The following is a 22,326-nucleotide window of genomic DNA, read 5'->3' as shown; positions in this document are numbered from 1 at the left end:
CTCTCAGGTTTGCCTCTGACATCTGCCCTGTCCTCATTCACAAATCCAAGGCTGGCCTCACCATGTCTGGCAGCTCTACCCAAAACTAGCAAGGTGGCTTAGGGGCATTAGGGGCTTAGCAATGCAACAAGTGCTACAGAATGATTGAGCAGACACATCCTCACATGGCTTGAAGATCCCAATTCACTTGGAGTTTTTTTTGTAAAATGTTTTTAGGTTAGAGAAAAGTTTGTTTGGACACTGTTTCTTATAAATTCTTACCACTGTGCAAGGTCTCAAGGTTTCTCACTAATGACCACTTTTACACATCATGAGATACCTAATGAAAAGTAAATTAATTAATTTGGGGGGAGTGAGACTCTGCTTCACCACAGAGATAAACAAGCATCAATGAGGAATTTTATCTTTATTTCATGATGTTAGCACAATAAACTCACACAGTAGCATTGATCTGTACTTATTTAACAAAATACATTTATAGCAATTTACAAATTATTTTCCATTTGAAAACATGGCATAACATTTTATTAAACACAATACTTTATATAGAGAATTCTCATTTAAAAACATATTTTATTTTTAAGTATTTTCTTTTCTCAGTAAAGCACAGCCTAACAAAGAAAATCGTGCCTGTTAGCAAGTAAGAAAATCAGAACACTAAGAAGATGTCACCTGTCGATTTATTTGATTAATTTTAAATTAAGGTACCAGTGGAATGTAAACAAAGAGTAATTTTACAAAAGGCTCCTTATCAAATATACATGCAGAGGTCTGAGTTCCAATGTATATATTATTACATTTCTGCTCTCTAACGTAATATAATTTGATAAGCCATTATTAAAAACAGTAGCCTTTGGCACTTTGAGTAAAAAAGAATATATCAATATTTATGTATAGAACATAATTTCAATGATTACACAAGAGCTTTAAAATCTTTTCTTAAGAAATAGGAAACTTTAGGAAAAATATCACACTGCACTTGAAATAGTGCAGCAAGTTTTAGAGTAATAAAAGCAACATATATGCCAATATATATCTGACTAAAACCAAGGAATAAAGAACAAACACTCCCACCAGGAATCCTGCTGTTTCCAAAACAGCTAAATTGCCAGAGGGACCGTTTTCTAATCTTTGCTTTATTGCCATTATTCTCCATTTCAATTTTCCTTTATTTCCAGGTTCATCTACTTACGTTCTTTTCCCCTGCACTTACAAACTAACAAATGATTGCATCTTATTTCCCTGCACTGATAGGCCAACAGTGTTTGTGTCTCACCCTTTCCTTTAAAGCTAATCCTACCTCCTTTACCCTGTACCTAGACTAAACTAAAGCCAAAGGATTTTGTCCATGACAGTCCAAGTGTTTTTAATTCCTAGGAATCTTGTACAAAATTTCATATTAAATACCAAGGACTAAAGATACATCCTCTTGAAAAGAAAAAAACAAATCCTGACTTGTAAATACTAGCATCTGAGAACCTATTTCTAAAAAAATTACTTTTTTTTTCTTTTTCTCCTGGTATCTATGATTATTTTTCCCAGCTGATGCGCCTTAAAGTGTGTCTTCAACATACAGTGCCTTTAACATACACAATATGCTGCAACCCTACTGGGTAGCTTCTTACATGCAACCTGCAGAATAATTTCTCCCAATCATCCTAAGTGTGATGGGGTCATCTTGTATCAATAACAGAAAGAGTGTGGTGATTTCCTTAAGGACTGACACTCTTCCACAGCACTGGGTGATGGGCAGGTGAGGGAAGCATAGCTTGGCACAGTTGGCTTGACAGCAAGCATTCAGCTAAGCCTGGAGCACCTCTAAACTGGGAAGTACACGTAAAGCTTTCCATTGACTCACAAACACCATCCTCATACTTGTGAAATTAATTAGGTTTGGGGTTGGGTTTGGGATTTTGTTTTGGTTTGGAGGTCTTTTTTTTTGGGTTTTTGTTTTGTTGTTTGGTTTTATGTTGTTGTTGGGGATTTTTTTGGTTTTTTTTGGTCTATGTTTGTGTTGTGCTGTTTATCTTCTTGAACAGGATGATTCTTCCTTGTACCTCCCACTTGGGTTGGGTGGGCTTTTCCTTAGAGTTCTGTGGGGTAGGGTCTGTAGACAGGTTCTGACTATAGAGAATGTATCTGGTTCTCTGATGCCCTAAATGAGAAGAGGACATAGACCAAAACACTTCTCTCAAGAAGCAAGAGAACAGACCTGATCTTCTTCAGTGAGAGGACTGCTAAGCCATTCCCTTCCCCTGCTTGCAGGGGAGCTGCCAGGCATCTGACAGTAGCTCTCTTTCAGGTAGAATTAAGAGAGAATGAAGAGCTGCAGTGGGTGAGCACTGCCCCTGGCTTCCTTCAAGGTTTAAGTCAGAGCCAAATGAAATGAGGCATTTCTTCTAGCAGGCCCATTCTGGGACATGCTATGCTTATTCCCTTCAGAGCTTATCCTTTCAACAATTTTTGGCAATGGAGATTTTTAGCAGGCAAGTTTTTTCATTATATCCAAAGCTCAGTTTACTAAAATAATTCATGTTTTCTCAGGTGAAGAGAGCTTTTATATTCTTAAGTGGCAGTGGTGGGAAAAATATCATGCTTAAGAAGGCTCTGGAGGGTGTCTCAAGGGAGGTGAACTGTAGTAGTGGCACAATGCAACACTTTTTCAGTGATTCTGCAATACCAAGGCATTTCATTCTTTAAAGCGAAGCACAACCCCCCTGTGTGATGGTGATTGGGGTGAAACTTGTGATTGTTCTTGTGGCATACTAAGCAAGTGAGGTGGATGACTGCTTCTAAGTGTGAGCTATGATAATAATTCCTGTCTCCTTGGAAGCTGGTCAGGAAAAGTTGCCATCTATTTTTATTTTCTCATAGCTCGCCTTTCACATTTGCACACCTTGCAGTTATTGGTGTCCTGCATTATTTGTTTAAAAACTAATAGAAAAATGGAAGGGTTGCTGAAGGACAGAATAAGAAGTCTAAAAATGTAAAATCTGAATCACTTGTAGTACTTGATAAGACCCCTTAAAAATGTAATTTAAAACAATTCTACAAGTTAGCCCACTAAGAAGCAGCCTCTTCATTAGTAGCACCTGTTCTTAAACAAAAGTTGAGCAGTAGCAGCAAAACTATTCAAAATAGATAGTAATTCCATTCTAATGGAAAGTCACCCACACATTTTTGTTGCAGTAGACATCTTAAAGAACTACACAAAACCTTTGCAATCTTTGAATGTGACAGATCCACTATAACAAAGCTGTAAATATTTCCTACGCTAAATGAATGCAGCCAGCATCATCATAGTATTAGCAATATTACTTGTAAAGTAACTGCACATCAATATGTCATGTTTGCAGAGTCTAATAATTATGCAATTTTTCAAAACATGTAAAGTTATCATCAGCACCATCCTGTATTAAAGATTTGGTGCAAATTCTGCAAAGGTGAATATATACCACTGATACAGCCTTTGCTGTGAAAAAGTCAGTCAATTTTGGACACAAATATAAAATAAAAAGTTGGCACATTCAGGAAATACAGTGTCTGTGATCAAGACCATTCTTTTAATTGACATCATCACCCTCAGATAAATGTTTTGAATCTGAAGAAACAAGTTGCATGAAAATGTTTCACATTAGTTCTGGCATTGTGCTTTTCCCCTCACCACATGCTTTTCACAGGCTCATGCCCATTGCACATCAGCAATGCAGGGCTGCTGGTCAATAATTTGGCACATAAAGGTAAATGTCAGCTCAAAATAAAGGGAGCAGAACCTGTGTCAAGACATGTTTACTTTGTGGTGGCATGGACCAGCTGATATGTCTCCTGTCAGTCCTTGTACGCTCGTGTGGGGGATGTGCCTTTATAGAAGATGTTTCTGGTGTTCTCTGGACTGCTCCCTCTCTCAGGGATTAAAATGATGTTACCTTTTCTTCGAAGTGTTGAGTCCCGGCTAGAAGAAATGGACAGAGTCTCTGAGCCAATCTCACTTCCCTCCACTGGTGTGACTCTTATTGTAGTGATTCCATGATGGTGATGCTCAGTGTTATCTATGTTGCTTCTTTTCCTGTCACCTGACCCATAACTGTCTTTTAAGGAGTCACAGCTCTCAGAGTCTCTGTTAAGATCATTTAGCTCATATGTTTGACGAAGAGTGACTTTTTCAGGACCTTTCCATTTCCAGGACCCGCTTCCTTCACCTTCTGATGGCATCTGAATTACAGGTCTGTTATTTTCTGGATGGGCCTCAACTCTAACAATGCTACTTGGCTCATGGTCTGTCAAGGTTTTGTATCTGATGGCTCCTGTACAGGTCACTGTGCTTCCCTCCGAACTCTTTGGACTGCCCTGAAGCACTCCTTGCTGCTTAGACATGGCTATTACTTGCATGATTCTTGGCTGGCTATTGCTCCTGCATGCAACACTCTTCTCAGCAGCTTTCAGCCATTTAGCTCTAGCTGAACTAGTTTTGGGTGATGTGTTCACATTCTCCTGAGTCTCTTCAGGAATGTGTACTAGCTGGGATGAGCCAGGACGGGACTGAATAGAGACCCTTGGCCCGCCAGTAAGACCTGAGTTGTTACAACCTGGAACATTGCCAGGTTGGATTTTCAGGTATTGGCTAGGTGGGCCATGATGATCACCATTTACACCCACTCTGGAGGGTTCTGAGCTTGACCGCATTTCGATAGCCCTTGGTGGTGACTGGCCAGATTCAGTCTCTATCACTTGCAGGGACAATTTTCGACTTTCATTCTTGTTCTTCCACTGGGACAGCAGCTGTTTGGAACGGGCAGAATCCATTGATGCGTGTATTGTTGCGTTGCGTCTTGCTGGATCTTCTAAGGATGGTGTGTTGACTCTTGGCAAAGTGTTGCTGAAAGTAACCATGTTTTCCTTTCCCATTGGGCTTCGTGGTGTTATTATTTCTACATCAGCATTTGCTCTCTTGAGATTGGTCAGAGAGCCTGAATCTCTGTGGTTTCTATTCAGGATACTTTCTGTACGGTGAGAGACAATGCCATCACTGCTGCTGCCATTTTTACCTGGCAGGATTCTGTTGGCATCTTGACTGAGGTCTGTCAATGACCTTAGAGGTTCTCTGTGAAAATTTGGGTGAAACACATTCTCGTCACTTGGTAAGAAGTTCCCCACAGCATAGATGCCCTGATATTTGGACAGAAGCATCAACAGTCGGTTAAGAAAGTTAAAAAGGACACGTTTTAAGGTACTGTAATTGCATTCTTTTGCTTTTCAATAGAATTCAGTGACATAATTACTCCAGCTAAACTGACAGGTATGCAAGTAAGCATACTAGTTTGTTTCCTCACTAGTATAGCCTTAGCCCAGACTCTGTCCTCAATCTGGTACCTCTAGGTACATGTGAAGTAGTCTCACTAGGGCATATTATTCATGGCAATAAATAGTTGAGATAAGGATTTAGCCTCCACAAGCTTTTTTCTTTTTATCAAGCAACAGATACAGATACAGAAATAATGTTTTGCTAGAAAAATAGTAAAATAGATGTTTGTAGTCTCTTGGGCAAAGCTATTTTACAACTATACTACCATTCACCCTGATTTACTGAATCTTGTTATAGCTTGAGTTGTTCTCTGCCGTCTGCAGATTCTTTTTACTGCACAATAACCATGTAATATAATATCTACATCATAGAAAAGTTTATCAAATTTAAATCAATTGCTTTCCAAGCTGTGCAGAACTTTAATAAGATTTACTTCTAAAACATTTTCCTAATCAGTAGACTCACTGTAAAGTGCTGTCATTTTAAAAAGACTCCACTGAGGGTATTCTGTGAGAGGGTCAAATATCTGACTCAATCACTTGAGTTACTCGTTCTTTATACTCCTTTCAGAATTATTTGTAGTTTCACATTATTTCTCCTCCCCATCCTCCTATTGGTGTGTAGTTTTGAGGGCAGATTTACTGAGCTCTGGGTATACAGGAAAACATACTCTCTGCTGTGTGATCTCACACAACAAAGTATACTTGTTTGTATATATCAAACCTGGGGACAGCAGCTCCATTTAGGTAGATCTACAACAGAGAATCATTTGAAATAATATTCTCAACAGAGTGCCTTTCTGCTCACAGTGCAATCATGGAGGCTGACCTTAGTAGCTCATGGGGTTTCTGTTATTATTCTGACTGCTGTTTCTTCTGCCACTGTGAAAGCCATTTTTCCCTGGTCACCTTCACTGACCATCTGCAGGTAGGTGAGCTTATGTTATCACAGGAAAAAGGGGGTCAGGAAATGAACTTATTTTAGTATTACAGTAAAATTCATCATTGACTTCTTGGGGGTAAAACCATCCCACTGCCTGTTAAGCCTCTTCTGTTCATCTGCCTACACTCAAGCAGTGGTGTCAGCAGAAGCTCTGATTGCTCCCAGGCACCTGTGTTGCTCTCTGAGCAGCCAGGGCAGCAAATTCCTGCTGGAGACATACTGAGAGCAGCAAGCAAAAGTAAATGCTTGATGAACTTCCTACTGACAGGTATGACCTACATGCTTCCTTACAGGACCCTTCCAAGGTGCTCCATCTCTTTTGACACAGTACATAGGAAAAGCATAGGAATAACCTGATTTCACCATCCTTTTTCCCCTGCACGGTTTCCCTGAGAACTCTAAAGAATGACAAGTGTATAATATTGCCTTTAATTCCCTGCAGATTCAGCAATTCACACAGATGAGTTGCTCATACTAATTCAATAATTTTTTTAGATCATAAAGCAGACACTGTCAATATCAACTCAGGTCAGCAACAAATACCAATTAATCAAATATTTTTCTTGTGTTATGCTTTTAAGTGTGGATTAGAAGAGATGAGTATTTTTAAGTATTTAATAAAGCCCATAAAGTTAGAACCATTTCTGTATACAATGCCAGATGATTATATTCTGCTTTATGCACTGTTATGGAACTTTACATTGAAATACTTATTTGCTTTTTCCTTTTTGCTTTTAAAGTCATTATCCCTAATTCATCATTTTCAACACATATTGACATTATTTATACTTATGGCATATGAGCATGATGGTAAGTTTTCATAAAAATAACCAGTACTCTTATTCCAGCCTTATAAGTTTAATTTTTTTAAACTTAACCATGACTATTATATTTACCAAATAGAGAGCAATTCCTCCTCCTATGAGAAAGCCACAGTAAACATCAACTGGATGATTCTTATACTGGGTGATACGAGTCAGACCACATATAATTCCACAGATGATAAAGGCAAAGACCAAGAGTGGTTTAAGAAGTTTTGAGGAGTCTGTTAATGTAGAATTGAAGTACATCTTGAAAAAGAAAGAAATAAAGAAGCAGTTGAAATACCTAAGAGGATTCTAATATATATTCTAATATATATATATTCTTTTATATATAGATCACTAGTACACAGTAATATTACAAGTAATCCATTTAATTTTACTTTACAGCCCTGTTAAAATTTGCTCACTTTCTGCAGAAAGATCTGAAATCACAAGGAATGGATTTTCAGAAACATAAGCAGTGTTGCTAATTGACATCAATTAGGATAAGTATTTTATGCCTCAGTACTGTTCCCAATCAGCACCTAAGTGTTCTATAAATGTGACTAAGGAGCCACCACTTGTGAAATACAGAAGCCAGATGTCATGCCAGATGAACGCAGTAACCTGTTCCAACAAAACTGCCACCAGATGCTTTAGAGAGCCATTTCTCAACTGAGAGGCATAATTTCAGGGAGGTTACAAAAATTAAGTGGAGGTGGTTCATCAGCGTTATTCCAAATTCTGGCCTTTCTCTGGGCAGAATAAATACTGACAAGCTCCCAGTACATGCACAATACTATTATCTAATGTCATTAACTGGTTGTTACTGTTGTTTGCCTCTGACTTTTACAGCACAAGTGATGGAATTACTTTTTAAACTTCAAGTAAATTGTCTATTGTGCAGACATCGTGGGCCATACTGAAAAAATGTTACTGCTCAGAAGTGCAAAATCATCTGTGATTGCTGCAGCATGTGCCACAATTCTCTGCTACTGACTGATGGGTTTTATTCACTTTGCAGTAACACCTTGAAGGCCTCTGGGAGTGATTGTGCCATTTCATCCATGCTGCAAATCTCTGGAGGTGAAATCAAACTACATCACATCAAGGTATGGCCCTTAGTACCTCAAGTTTAAAAGCAGCAAATCAAGTGAAGATAGCAACAAAGAAAAGGCAGCATACATAACAGTTAATTTGACTGGTAAGTTAAAGTATCACTCTGTGAGACAGATAAACACTGCATTTTATATGAGGATAATATGAGGCATTAAACATACTTTAACATAACACTTTTGTTTGCTTCTTAAAAAAGAATATGAAGCAGTTGAATCTTTTCCTTATTCTTTAATAGCTACAATAAAACCAGCTTTATCAGTAGTTTTATTTTGCTTTCAGATTAGTAGGATAAAAACATCCATCCATCCATCTAAGATATCCAGGCAACACATAATTTTACAATATACAGCAAATTACTTTCTGACTTTTGTCTTGTATAAATGAAACTGAACAGAGTTGGTTACTCACCGAAATGTACACTGCTGCAAAGGCTGCCAAGGTGGCATGTTGAGAAGGGAATGACTTTCTGCCAAGAAAGGACACTCAAATTATACTTCTCAGTTCAAATGCACAGTGCAAGTGCTCATTGAAAAAAACCACTGAGCAGCATAGCCATCTTATACTTCCTAAGCAATATGTGATCTATCGGTAACATTTGTCATTGGGTGACATTTTTCTCAGAGAGAGGCAAACTACATCTTTGTTTGCTATGTCTATAGGTTTATTAAAAAAAAAACAAAACAGTACTTTACATCATGACAGAACTTAATGGAGAACAACAACATAGGGAGGGTATTTTAAGAATTACTGGGCCCCTTCTTGATGGCCAGAGAAAGAGAATAAATGAAAACATGTCCAAACTCTTGAGACAGTAGACAATATTAGGTCTGCTCTTGATATTGCTGAGGGCCTTCTGCTCCCAGTGAAAACCTGGAGACTTGAATGATGTGGACTGGACCATTTCAATTCTCTAAAAACAACTAAAGAAAAGTGATGTGAATGCGAAGGAGGTTTTTACATAGTAGAGAGAGAAAAAAGCTTGGTTTGAATTCAGTAATTCCTATTCTGCAGTGGACATCGAGATCACAGAAGCCCTAAAAAAAGTCTGTGACCTCTGAGCTCTAGGAATGAGTCAGATACAGTGAAGATTTTGATGGTATAGATATGCAATGTAACATGCTGCATGTCTTGGTGAAGAAGAGCATGTCTACCTTGTAGTCACAACAGAACTTTCACCTGAGAAAGCTCAGCTTGGGATAAAAAATTCAACTATAATTTGGCTTCACAGATGGGGGTCTTGCCACCCTAACTGGGCTCCAGTACAGTCAATTTCCTAGCAACACCTGAGTGAGCTAGTTTAAAATAGCAGAGACTGAAACACAGTTCTTTAACTTTAGACAAACATTTGTTCTGCAAAGCAGCAGAGTCTGCTTTCTAAATTTCTTTCCTATGCATTTTGCCGTGTCTGTTCTACATAATTAATTGGCAGTTAAAAATGTGCATGTAGTTCAGTGTAAATGCCACTCTGCTGACCTGAATTTGAGCCTATGGCTCCAGCAGATTCATGACTCTGGCCAAGATGAAATCTGCATGGCTCCTTTTGCATTTCTAAAGACAGACATAAATTCTTCTTCATCTTATTTTTGACCTCCTTGAACAAATCTTTCACAAATAGTATTCTTTAATGAAATAGAAATCTATTTAGCATCTCTGTGGAGCTAATGTTTATATTTGAGTCTTATGAACTTTTCTAGCACTTAACCTTAATTTGATGGCATTTTAATAGTATATAAGGTGTGTCACAATGGCACAGTCAATTTTCTTTTTGTTCTCTTTTTTATTCACATGCTTTCAGGGCAAACAGACTAAATGCACTCTCAGTACTCTCTAATGGTGTCACTGCTTTTCTTCCTCTATTTGTTATCTTTTAATCTCAAATTAAAATAACTCCAGCTAAAAATATGTAGCCTTTTTGTATGGCTCTGTATTGAAAAGGTGAACAAAGGTCTCAAAGAAAACATGTCCTGAACTTGGATGACAGTGTATCACTCTAAATGCTCATGCATGAGGATGTGTAGTGGGGGAACAATGAGAGTCCTACTGAGAGAGAGAGAGAGTCACACTGAGTCAGAACATCAGAGATGACAGAGGACAGAGACCTCACTAGAGAGCTGAACAAAAGTGATTGAAAAGGCTCTGTGAAGATAATAGAGAAAAAGATGGACAAAAGGAACCATTGGATATTTTGGGATGTTGCAGAAAAATGATTTGATGTAATCAGTTGGATAATTATGTGCTGCTCTCTATGCTTTTCATACAGCAGTCCAGAGGCAAATTTCTGGAGCCAAAGTTTCTGGGAAGTACAAATCAAAAATGAAGGCCATTAGCAAACTCAGAACAAGTTCCTTCCAAACTGAAATTATTGAAGTCAAATTAACTTCCTGTACTGTAGAAGTTATACCATAGTTTCTACATAGGTGACTGAAGGAATTAGCACTTGCTACTGAAGAACCAGTAGCAAGTGCTGCTTGCTCTGGTAAAGTTGAGACTGGCATAAGGAAATAACAAATAAAAAAGAAAAAATGCAATAAAATTGAATTAAGGATAATTTTTGGGTAGTGCCAGAATATTAGAGATAGCCAAATGTATCCTCTATGATGGGAATAACTTTGAGATATCAATACATGGTTGTTTTTCTAGGGAAACAGAAACACCCCAAACCTGATTGCTTAGTCTTAATATGTTTCAACTAATTTCACTGGCTTTTTAGAAGTGATGGTATTTAAACTTAGGAGTGATTGGTGATTTTGGAATGGCTACAGGCAGTCAATTCAAAGCAGTAGACATCATATTTGAGATAATGAAATTAATGAGATGTAATTGTGAAATTTTTCCTGCCTGCTCCTATGTAATCATGTCCTGATTTCCCTGGGACACCATGCAGTTGCAAGACACTGCTTGCAAGCATCAGGCTTCATTGGCAATATGCCAGTATCAGCAAATGGTTATGGGGAAAGAGAGAAAAAAACCAGTTAGAAATACCATGCAAGAAAAGATTGGTTTGGGAACACACTGCTTTGTACTATTGTGGTATTTCCTTTAAAAAAGATACTTTTTAATGCCGTTTATATAAAAAAAAATAATTAGAGAAACAGAAAACAAACTTATCCAACAACTCCCAAACATCCAAGCTGCAATGTATGTTATACAGAGGTCTCAGACCAAACACTTGGGAGACTTCTTCCCCTGCCTGTTACAGGGAACTTACTCTGTTCCTATACCACTTCCAACAGCAGTAGAAGCTATACATAGTGATAAATTTATAGGAAATTGCCTCCTGTGAGGGAGCAGAACAGCTGCTAATGACTGCTTTGGAACCTGACAAGGTCTTCCAAAGCCCACTGCTAGACAAATACCTTTATGGAGAAAATTGAACATCACTAAATAGACATTTATGCATTCACCTTTAAATCAGAGACTTTAAGTAGATGGAAAAAAATCTTGAAACTGGGACAGAAAATAAAAAATAAAATGAATACTTAAAAATGTATACACTGAAGAATAGAACCAACCTTCCAGCGTTGATAATATTGAGATCAGCTCCTGAGCAAATATCTTCCACAACATAAGAATTCTCTGAGCAAGATATATTTAAGGATGTATAGTTAGGCTTGCAAACAGTCAGGAAATATGGGGCCTGATATCCTGTTGATAGCTGTATAATATCAGTAACAAGAGCAGTTGCACAAAGACCAAATACATGAACACCTAGGAAAGAAATCAACAGAGCTTGTTAATTATATAATATGCATTAATTAGGTTGATTAATAGTGCAAACTACATTCAACAGAGCTCTGATGGCTTTTTTTTATTGGATTTGAGGGAATTTAAATGCAGAATAAGAGAATTTAAATGCAGAACAAAGGCTTATTGCAAAGTTGAATTCTTTAATATAAAAATTAGAATTGTTTATGCTTGTTTTCTTCCCGTTGATACTTAAAATTTTGTTTTAATGTCCTGATGTCCTCCAACATCTTTTCATCAAAGAGTGCTACACTGGAGCTGCTTCAGTTTGGAAAGAATTTTTCTGAATTAACTAAAGAGTAGCCAACTATTTGAGAGCATATGTGCTTATCCAGTCCATGGAGTTTCCCACTGGAAGACAGGCTTTTAGGAGTATGGACAACTGCCCATTAGATCATTGCTCTGAAGACCTGTTCTCTTTTTGTTACCACAGAATCATCAGCTGGTGATAACTTTGGCTACCTTCACTCCTCTGATGTTTCTTGAGTATTGTGTCCCTGTCACTAATCCAAATATTTAAGTCTATTTCAGAAGGGATCAATGCTTCAGACTGATTAATAATTCACAAGAGAATTGAAGTAATGTAATTGCTTTACTGAACATTTTCAACTGCTCTTCTCCTAAAGATTTACCTATAATTCCCTACTTTTATTCATAGAGATAAATTTACTTTTCATCCTAAAATTGAAAGAATGTTAAAGCCATTAAAATATGAAAAAAACTTCAAAATCAGAGTGGGAATTTGGGATGAAATTCATGTGTCTTTGTTTCCTTGGTGATACCAAACAGGAGAAGTGGATGTGGGGTATGTTTACAGTCCTCCTTGCTCATGGTGTAATCCACAAAGCCTCTGCTTTCTTCCTCACTGCTGCTCTTATGAAGCTTTACTGGTCATAGATTGCACAACCTCACTTGCCACTATCTCCCTGTTTGCCAGACTACCAAAACCCAGGGAACAGTTGTTCTACCAGGTCTTCAGTCTGCTGTCCTGCTGGTTGTCTTTGCCTAGGCTGCCTTCTCTAATGAAAGATTTCTGAAACAGAGGAAACCTTTTCTTTAGCCACTCATTGGGAGAGGAAAGTAACTGTAAGAAGGGGATCAAAGTCCAGTTACCTTTCAAAGTGAAGTTTTTTATAAATGGCAATTAAAGTAAAATGAAAGAATGTGACATGTTCCTCCATCATTTAAGTTGCCAGATTCTAGCCCTTTTTGAGAGGCAGATAAACACATTCCAGAAAAAGAATGTCAAACCTACTGAGAGTTTCTGACAAGCTTTCACTGTCATGCTGAATACTGTGACAGGTGGGTTGAATCCTTATCATGCACTGAAGACAGGCAGGGGAAGCTATACACTGAGATCATTAAAAAGCAGCCAGCTCAAGGTGGGCAGGGAAGGAAAAAAATTACTCTTTTAGAAATACTGACAATAGTACAGGAGAGGAAAGGGGAAATGGAAAGCGTAGATGCTGCATTACTGAGTATGGGGCTGCTCTGTTGCAGTCTGAGTTTCTTCCCATGTTTTCTAGCAGATCTGTCCTAGTGACAGATCTGCACTGTTCTGAAAGGCTGTTTCAGAGAAGCAAACCTGCATGGTGAAAACTGAATGTATGTGGAAAGTTCTTTTTTGGGAGTAACAATTGAAACCCACCAACAAATCTGACAGCTCTTCTAAGAAAAGAATTGAAGTTGCATCCTCCTGCATTAATATTGGCCTCTGTTCCAATCCCATTTCTTCTTTTGGACAGGCAACAGTAGAGAATTCCTTCTCCTATCATTATCTGCAATGACAAAGGAGCCATTAAATTGAATGCAGCACTTACTCGGAAGATCCTGATTGAATTTAAAGGGCTGTAATATAACTGTAACAAAACCAATGTCATCCACTGACATGCACTCAACCTTAAAAGATTTATATCAATATGTAAACATAAAATAATGCAACTTAGCCTGAATGAGGGCAGACAAGAAGATGGCCCTGAAATTAAATGCAAATGGCATACGGTATATAGTGCTCAGTAGTATCCAGGCCTTGATCTACAGCTGAAACTTGATGCTTCCACAATAAAAAAGCAATAATTATAAAATATCGCCTCTAAAATAATCCAGAGCCACTGCAATATCTTAGTGCTCCTGAAGTGGTTTAGCATTCAGTCTTGGCCACAGGCCTAGCAATCCTGAGCAGCTTCTAATTATGGGACAGCCTGTTCTTCTGTATTTGTTTAATTTGGCTTGGGTTTTAACCTGATCCACAGCAGCAGAAAAAGTTCTGTCCTTATGGACCCTTGCAACAGACCAAGCAAAACAGATTATGACCAAAACCCTAGACAAGAGTTTTTAAAAGGAATATAAATAAAAAATGATGTTGCTTGCTGGAAAATCCAGACACATTTATACATCTTCAGCCTCAGATTTTATTGTTTTCCTTCTTCAGTAGTGTGACTATTTTGAATTCTGTCCAGGATTTGTACAGAGTTCAGAGTAAGGGTTGGATTGAAATATTGCAATTAATGAGGCAGTTCTCACCAGCAAAAGAAGAGTCACTTTGCCTATCCACAGCTGCAGTGAATACTAATCCATGCAATGCACAAAGCTTATAATGCAATGAGATGCCAAAGCATCTGAATTATGCTGAATCTGCTGTAATTGCTGGTGCTATTTGTCTATAGTAACACTTCCACCCTAGGAAAAGTCAGGTAAAGTGGAAAAGCTTAGTCTAATTCTTTATTAGCTAAAGTTTTAATAAATTGAAATTTCTTGACCAGGAAGATCGAAGTAGTGAAGGTTCTCCTATGACATGGAAAAAACATCGGTAAAGGAATTCTAATTAGCTGAAAACTATGGCCACTATTATCTGTCTATATTTGATCAAGTTTTTGCTGAAGCTTCCCAGAGAAACTAGTAGTATTCAAAACTTAAAACTCAGAAAAACTGTAACAGTTTTTAGCCAAGTTCTAGGGAATGGTCTGGTACAGGGAAAACACCAGACAGATGGATTACCTTGTGTGATAGAGCAAAAAACAACAAGGCCCATGTAAAGAAAATTCAGAGGCTGGCATTTCCAGAGGAAAAAACTCCCAGAGTAGAATGGGCAGTAGGAGTGAAACTGCCAGCAGTGAATTTCTGTCCTTGAGAATTCATTTCCCAAATCAATGTGATCTGATGTCCTAGTGATCTCTGTTGGAAAGGACATTGTTTCTTCTAAACAGGTTTTTAGTCAGTGGCTGATAAAAGTGTGAACCTTCACTGATACGATTAAATAACTGGTCCTAACATTTCTGAATGGGTAACTAGAGTGAAAATCTATCAGAGAATCAGACTCAGAGTTCTTTGAAGCAAATTGAAATCCAGGTGAAATGCTGCAATCCAGGTGTATCTATGGTCCAGACATAAAATATCTATCTTGATAATTTCTTCAAGTCCAGGTGTTCCACACTGAAGTCTCCTGCAGTTTTTGAATACATATACAAAATTTCATGTCTGTCATAAGCTATAAGACATATGTCAATAATACAGGTAGTTATTTTCTGTAACCCTTCAGGGCTACAGAACAGACCTTTTAAAATGCATTTTCTACTTACTAATAATGAGAAAAAAAGCCCAAAGAGAAAAACCAAAATGCAAAGCCCCAAAGCCAAACACAAGCCTTGTGTAATAGTGGCTTGGGAAAAGAAGTCATAAAATGTTAGATTTTTGTTTTTTGTATAAAAAATTACTCTAAAGTGAATGGATTTATATACGTTCTCCAGTCTTGGAAAAAGTATTATATGAACAAAATTAACATAGAAAAAAATCCTATTCTAATATTTATTTAGGGTTTTAAAGAGGGATTGACACTGGAATTTTCTTGTCTTGCTCCCCACACACACTTTTTTTTTCCTTTTTGTTCTTATATATACACTGTTTGATAATATTTAAAATGTGGCTTAATCACACCTGTATTTTATTGAGTCTTGCTGAGCTTCTGTCTCATACTGCAGTAAGTTCCTGAAGTGTGGACAGAGGCCAGGATATGCAACATTATTGGAGATCCTCAATTCCTCAAACAGCTCATGCTTTCTTTTCTATCTTTTACAGGTTTTATGAAGTGTGTAATCAATTTAAATATTTATGAAAACTAACTTACAAAATGCTAAACTCTACAATATGACAATGGCACAATTGTAATCTATTTACACTGAGCTTCACTGGCCTATTTTTCCAAAGAAAAGGGAAGGATTGGACAGAAATGTCTCCTAGTTCCTTAATTCTAAAGTTGTATCAAATAATAAGGAGTCAATGCCTTCGGTATGACTGAATGAGGTTGTGTATTTTGCACTGTCACTGCCCAGCCTGTAACCAACACAGGTATCACATTCATGCTCACACCAATACAAATGAACTATATCTTCCAAGGCTTGCAGCTTTTAGCTAGTTGTACTTTGAAGCTTTGGGATTTACTTTCTTTAGCAAACTTTCTTTTTTATAGGCATGCTCAAGTATGGGTTTGAGTTCTTCACATGTTATGCTTCTGATTAATTTTCTATACTGCTGGTAGAATGATTCAAGCAAGAATAACATTTTCTATTGCAAAATTCCATGCAATGATGAAAGAATTGAATTATAATCAAAGCCCTTAACAAATAATATATAATTAAAAAGGCATATTTTATCCTGATTTAAGGTGTTTGATATTACCTAGGCTTAGCAGAAACTCTCTCAAGTAAAAGCCAGGTTTTCCCACCTACTGGGGCCCAAGTAAGCCTAGGTACATTTCTTCTATAGGTGTTTCAGAAAAGTCCAGTTTGTTCTCAGCAGAAACACTTAAGAAACGCAGCCAAACCCCAGTCCTAATGTTTTGCTTTTATCGTAGTATTTGGTGCAAAAATCATTTGCACCAGGATCACTTAGAGTCTTAGCTCCCAGTTCCTAAATGTACAATTTTTAGCCTGCTGGCTGTGCAAAATCCTTCAAAAATGGTTTCTAAAGCAACGGAAACCAAATGCAGTAAGAACTGTTCAGTTAAAAAAAAAAAAAAGACAAATAAAGAAAGAACATTTTGGAAAGCAAAGAGAGAACAGCACTTGATAATTTTTATACAGGCATCACATTTTATAGATTTTGTAGCTGTAAACTGGACAGTATAATTAAAAGAATTAACTGATTGAAGTTAAGGAAATTAAGAGGAGCTAGAAGCAGAGTTATATTTGCAGCTGGCCTTAGAGAAGTGCCTTGCTGAGATGCATAGTCATTGCTGTCAGGGGGAAGAAGAGATCCTTTCAAAAGGTCGATCATGTTCTTTAGGTGCAGAGAATCACCCACTCAAGGTGAATTTGTCTCTCCATGTTCCAGACAGGAGTGGTGTGAGAAATAAGGCTCCTATCTGAACTACTAAAATCAGACAAAATGAATTTATATATATAAAGACAATTTCTGCTTTTCTTTTATGTAAAATACTGACCCAGCTGCTCATTCTGACAGGATATTTCGGTTCTGTTGAAATCATCTCCTCCCTTTGGGTGAATGATTAAACCAGCCCACTTTTGCCTGCTCTTAATGACTAACTTATAATTTAGAGGTGTTTCAGTGCTTTTTTGGAAAATGTAATTGAGTTCACTGACAAGATTGATATACCTTCTTTCTGAATAAAGCTAGTTCTAACAAAAGTGGCAAGTTCAGGGCTGTGAAAGGCTTGCATTCAAAAAAAAAAAAAAGTCTTGCATTTTTGATGATTTTTGCTATATCTGAGATTATGGAGATGTCCTGTCTGTAAAGGTTCAAATATTTGTACAGCGTAACAGAATGATTCAAGCTATTCTCATCCAACTGTAGATGCTGTTTCTTAACATTAAAGCCCACCATCAAGACAATGAGAGTAGATGAAGTGCTACAGGGAATGTTATAAGGAGTGTATCTCCTTTTGTTACAGAAGAATGAAACATGAATTTAAAATCCTAAGGAAACTAACCTGCATGACACTCTACAGCCTAACTGAAACCAAAGGAGTTATTTTCTTTATCCCAACTGAAACTCTGTTCAAAATCTTTATTAAGTGACATTAGCACTTCAAACTTACCGTAATTGATGGTCCAGCAAAAACCAGACTAAGCAACATCAAGAAGGGAACAGACTCTTGTGTAGGTTCAATGTATGGCATACTCAAACTCTTGTCATAGCAATTAAATCCAGAGTGAACTGGCTTGAAGACATCAGTAAGTTCAAGAAAATAGAGGCTAACAACAGAAGATGCAAGTATGGGCAACTAGAAGAGAAGAAAGCAACAAATTACTGTTTGGAAATGGAATAGCAATGCTTTTGCAAAGACAACATAGTCTGTTAATAAATCTCTTTGATGTTTGTTGTTTATAGCTCACTGCTCCTTGTCATGCCTCTTTACTATCTCTAAATAATTAATTCTCTGGAGATATGGTACTACTCAGTTGATACCAATAACCCTGCTGTCTACCAAGCTAGTCAAAACACCCAGCCCAATCTTTAGCACATATAATTTCATCTATGAATCATTAATAGAAAAACTTTGATTTAATTTTTTTTTTAGGAAAGTATCAGGACTGCAGTCTCCCATGTGGGGGCCTCAGCACTCTGCTGTTCATCAATCACCCTTTTTGGTCCTTTAGCAACTCTCTGTCATGTATGACAGTCTTTACATCAAAGCCATTTTGCATTAAGTTTCAAAGTAATAGTTAATGAAAACCAGTATCCAGTCCTTCCCTAGAATCTAAATATGTGATAATGCACAACTATTTCCCAATTCTACCAAAAAAGCAATTAACTTTGGCAAGATTCAGTCTGTTTAGAATCTTGATGACTATGGTTCACAATTCTTTTATCCTCTAGCTTTTTAGTTATCTAACCCTTTGCAATTACTTCCACTAATTTATTAAGAGCAAAGTTGGCCCTTCTTGGAGCCCAAATTCACCTCTGCTGACCATGAGCTCCTTAAAGCACTAAATCTCTGTGGAAGGAAGTAATTTAACAGAAAATATAGCAAAAAGGCATTTTAAAGCTGTTGGTTTATAAGTGAACAAAGAGAACAGCCTTGCTGCCCTGGCAGATGGGCGTTGAGGCATTCAGAGGTGAGCAGCAGGATGGGATTATTCTCTGCATCCTCCTTAGTAAACACTCAGAAACACTTTTTGTTTATTGTTTTCCAGAGTCCTTCACAAACAAGGCAATATCAAAACAACTTCCTGCTCTGCCACTGAGATGCAAGGAGTCCTTCTGTCTGTCCTGCAATGAAGGTACCTATGGTTAACAGCACCTGAGATTAGGAGAAACAGCAATTATCCTAAAAGAATTTTCAGCGTACTTAAATTATATTATTTTTGCAATCTCCAATTCAAATTTACAAATAGAACTGATTGTTTAAAATCGTTGTCATTTATCCCATTCTACATTGCAATATGAAAGCAGAGGTAAAATGGGACCCATGTGCATTTGGGGAAAATTATGAATAAAATCTGCTCTACATGGCAGAGGGACAATGGTTTCTTGCATTAACATGCAATTTTCAGTTTTATAAGCACTGAGCTTATAAAATTCAGGCTCTTTGTGCATAAACTGTAATTCTGGGTGATTAAAGAAGGAGGGTTCCAGCTAAATTTGATCGAAACATCTTTTAATATGAGAGTTTTTTAAAAAAAGAACAGCTTATCTTTGATTTGCTGATTTGAAAAGGGTGAATTTTGTCTTCAAAGTTTACAAGCAAAATCTGAAGAGGGTGGTGAACGAAAGAATGTTGCTTGTCTGGTTAAATCTGTGTTCACCTTGATTGCCTTGTAATATCACATAGTATAGAGGCTGTGATTGTGTACAAAGGGAAGAAATATGGATGGGCATTCTTAAGTGCTGTGAGCATTACAGAAATAAGACCAGGCATCTAGGAAGTTTGCTTCAGTAAATAGTGTGCATATGTATGTATGTATGTGTGTGTGTGTGTATATATATATATATGTATATATATATATGTCTAACCCAACCACATCCCTATTTGCACTCACATACTATACCATACATACATATTATGTACAGCATATAACATAAAAAATATGTAATACATATTATGTGAATACATAATATATAACTATTGTATAATCTGACAGAAATATGTATATATGTATGGAGTAATTACATACAATGTCACTAAATTAAGTTCTGCTTCTTGCCCATCACAGGAAGAAGTCCAGTTCTTTAGCAGGATGTATTTTATTACATATATATATATATATAAAATACATATAATCCTCACTTTGTGCTGAATGCAGCCTGATTGACCATAATGCAAACATTCATGATCTGTCAGCATGGGCTAGTCTGCTTCCAGTCATTACACAGATGTGTAGGATGAAATAGGCCTTCCCTGATATCTTCATACTCTGGGAATAATTTAGATTGTTGTGGAACTGGGTGGCCTTCTCTCAACACCTGCCTGCACAGAGATCCTGCTGATTGGCATAGGCTTTTGGACCCAAAGGCTGCCACAGTGTACCCTGTCCTGGTGTGCAGAGAGCTTGCACTAACTCTGTGCTGCTCTTGCTAGGACATTGAAATTCTGCACAGCATTTGAGCTCTCAACTTCCCTTCTGTACTACATTTAACTCTTGAAACATTTGCAACGTCCTCTATTAATAACTATTTGAAAGTCATACTTAATGAATTAGTCAGGGTCCAGGTCCCATTGGGCAAAGCACCCTACAACAGGACACAAACTTATTTCAGTGGGCTAAGTGGACAAAACAAGCAGATACCTATTGTCCCTTCTTTTGAGAAATTATGCCCTTTTATCAAGATGTCCCCAAAGGTTAATTTCCCAAAACAGAAACACAGAGAAGGCCCACTCATGGAACACCTTACATTCAGAGTTTCATCTTCAATATTTTTCCATTTCTCCAATATCAGGAAGGGAAAGCCTCTTCTTGAACAATACTGTATGCTTTAGCCACAAGGCAAACTCTACTTGGATCACAGTATTTTTAGACAGGCAACTGTTTTAAATGGCAGTATTCAACTATCAAAAATAGGCAATATTTGAAGTGGTATTTTATTGTGGAACACTAAAATAAAAGGTAGTGAATAACTTTTTCTTTAAACTACTGTATGTAAGCTGTGACTCTATTATTAATTTAAAAATCAAGGAATTTAAGGAATTGCATTTTACTGTCTTATGACTTCAGTACAGGACTCCTGTATTATTTCTGACTGTAATTATCTGTCCTGCTAAAGAAAATATATACTTCTAAAGGATTATGAACCTCAGACATAACTGCTTACAATACTAATGATTAAGTCTGTAGTCAATTTGCTATATACAGTATGTCATATCCCAAAGAACATTTTTATTCCCATCTTTTTAATAATACAAATATAAAATATGTCTTCTACAAGTCTCACATTTATAAAAAGAAAAAGGCAAATGTTTCTAAAGTCTTCTAAACAGTATAACTGACTATTTAATATATGAATATTTATGGAGAGTTCTGCTTAAGGCAGCAGCATTTCTGTAATTATAGACTTCGGCGCCCAACACCTTGAAAATGTCAAATATAATTAGGTGGTAGAATGTGTATTGTTTTAATTACAAAATGGAATAGGAATTTTCCTGTTCCTAATTAGAATAATAAAACCCCCAACGTCAATTCTTGACTAATCCTGACTAATAAGTCTTTATACTCTTACTTCCTTGGATGGATAAGGGAAAAAGATGCCTGTTTAGCTTTTAATTTAGACCTGTAAATTTAAAGTTTAACCCAAATGGTCAAACCCTGTTCAGCTTAGAGCCTTAAAGTCACAAGGATAATCAGCATAGCTACTGAAAAAGTTTGATTTGTAGTCTATTTATTTTTTTAAAAGAGGTTTTCCGTCTTTTCCCTCCTTGCAATTTTCTTAAACTTTAAGTTAAAAGCCTTCATTAAACCCCAGAACTTTGCTATTAATAATAATTGACGTTATTAATATTTTAAAACCTTTTACTGTATTGAGTGAGGAATAGTCCAAGCATCAGAAAAGATGTTCTCTGTTCCCAAGAGCTCAACAAGGATGCAAATACCCAGAGATGTTGTAAGGAGAAAACTTCCTGTGTTACATAGTGCAGGACAAACCAAAGCAGCATTCAGCAGCACACAACTTCTCTGAACTGATGGGGCATGTAACAAATCTTCCTTCTGGCCAAGAGCCACCGGACAGCTATCACAGAAATCTGAATGAAGAGTGGAAGGTCAAGGCTTAGTAGGTATGTCCTATTGGAGTGGATAGAACCTGGCAATCCCTGGCTTCTATAAATTCTCTAAAATTGTATGCTGCTAGTTTTATATTTTACTCTCATATTCATCAGCACTTAACAAAGCAAAAAGTCCCTATTTATCTTCAGGAAAATAGCATCTTAAAATTCATGGCTTCGTGAGGATTCAGCTATGGAATGTC

At 37.1% G+C, this 22,326-nt stretch overlaps 1 protein-coding gene across 1 annotated transcript in view; it reads right to left on the bottom strand.

Annotated features, from left to right (window-relative positions):
• Nucleotides 1–389: 389 nt before the first annotated feature.
• The window catches only part of PLPPR4 (phospholipid phosphatase related 4), a 31,011-nt gene continuing 9,074 nt past the window's right edge, over nucleotides 390–22,326 (bottom strand). Inside the window, exons 2-7 of the mRNA XM_066555216.1 lie at nucleotides 17,963–18,148; nucleotides 13,559–13,688; nucleotides 11,679–11,874; nucleotides 8,575–8,632; nucleotides 7,141–7,314; nucleotides 390–5,166 (exon numbers count right to left, since the gene is read on the bottom strand). Coding sequence (XP_066411313.1) covers nucleotides 3,829–5,166; nucleotides 7,141–7,314; nucleotides 8,575–8,632; nucleotides 11,679–11,874; nucleotides 13,559–13,688; nucleotides 17,963–18,148 — 2,082 coding nt within the window. The 3' untranslated portion in view covers nucleotides 390–3,828. The remainder of the gene's footprint in view (nucleotides 5,167–7,140; nucleotides 7,315–8,574; nucleotides 8,633–11,678; nucleotides 11,875–13,558; nucleotides 13,689–17,962; nucleotides 18,149–22,326) is intronic.

The sequence above is a fragment of the Molothrus aeneus genome, chromosome 9 (genome assembly GCF_037042795.1).
Source record: "Molothrus aeneus isolate 106 chromosome 9, BPBGC_Maene_1.0, whole genome shotgun sequence".
Taxonomy (NCBI): Eukaryota; Metazoa; Chordata; class Aves; order Passeriformes; family Icteridae; genus Molothrus; species Molothrus aeneus.
The sequence above is the reverse complement of the archived record's forward strand: the minus strand, read 5'-3'. Positions and strand labels throughout refer to the sequence as shown.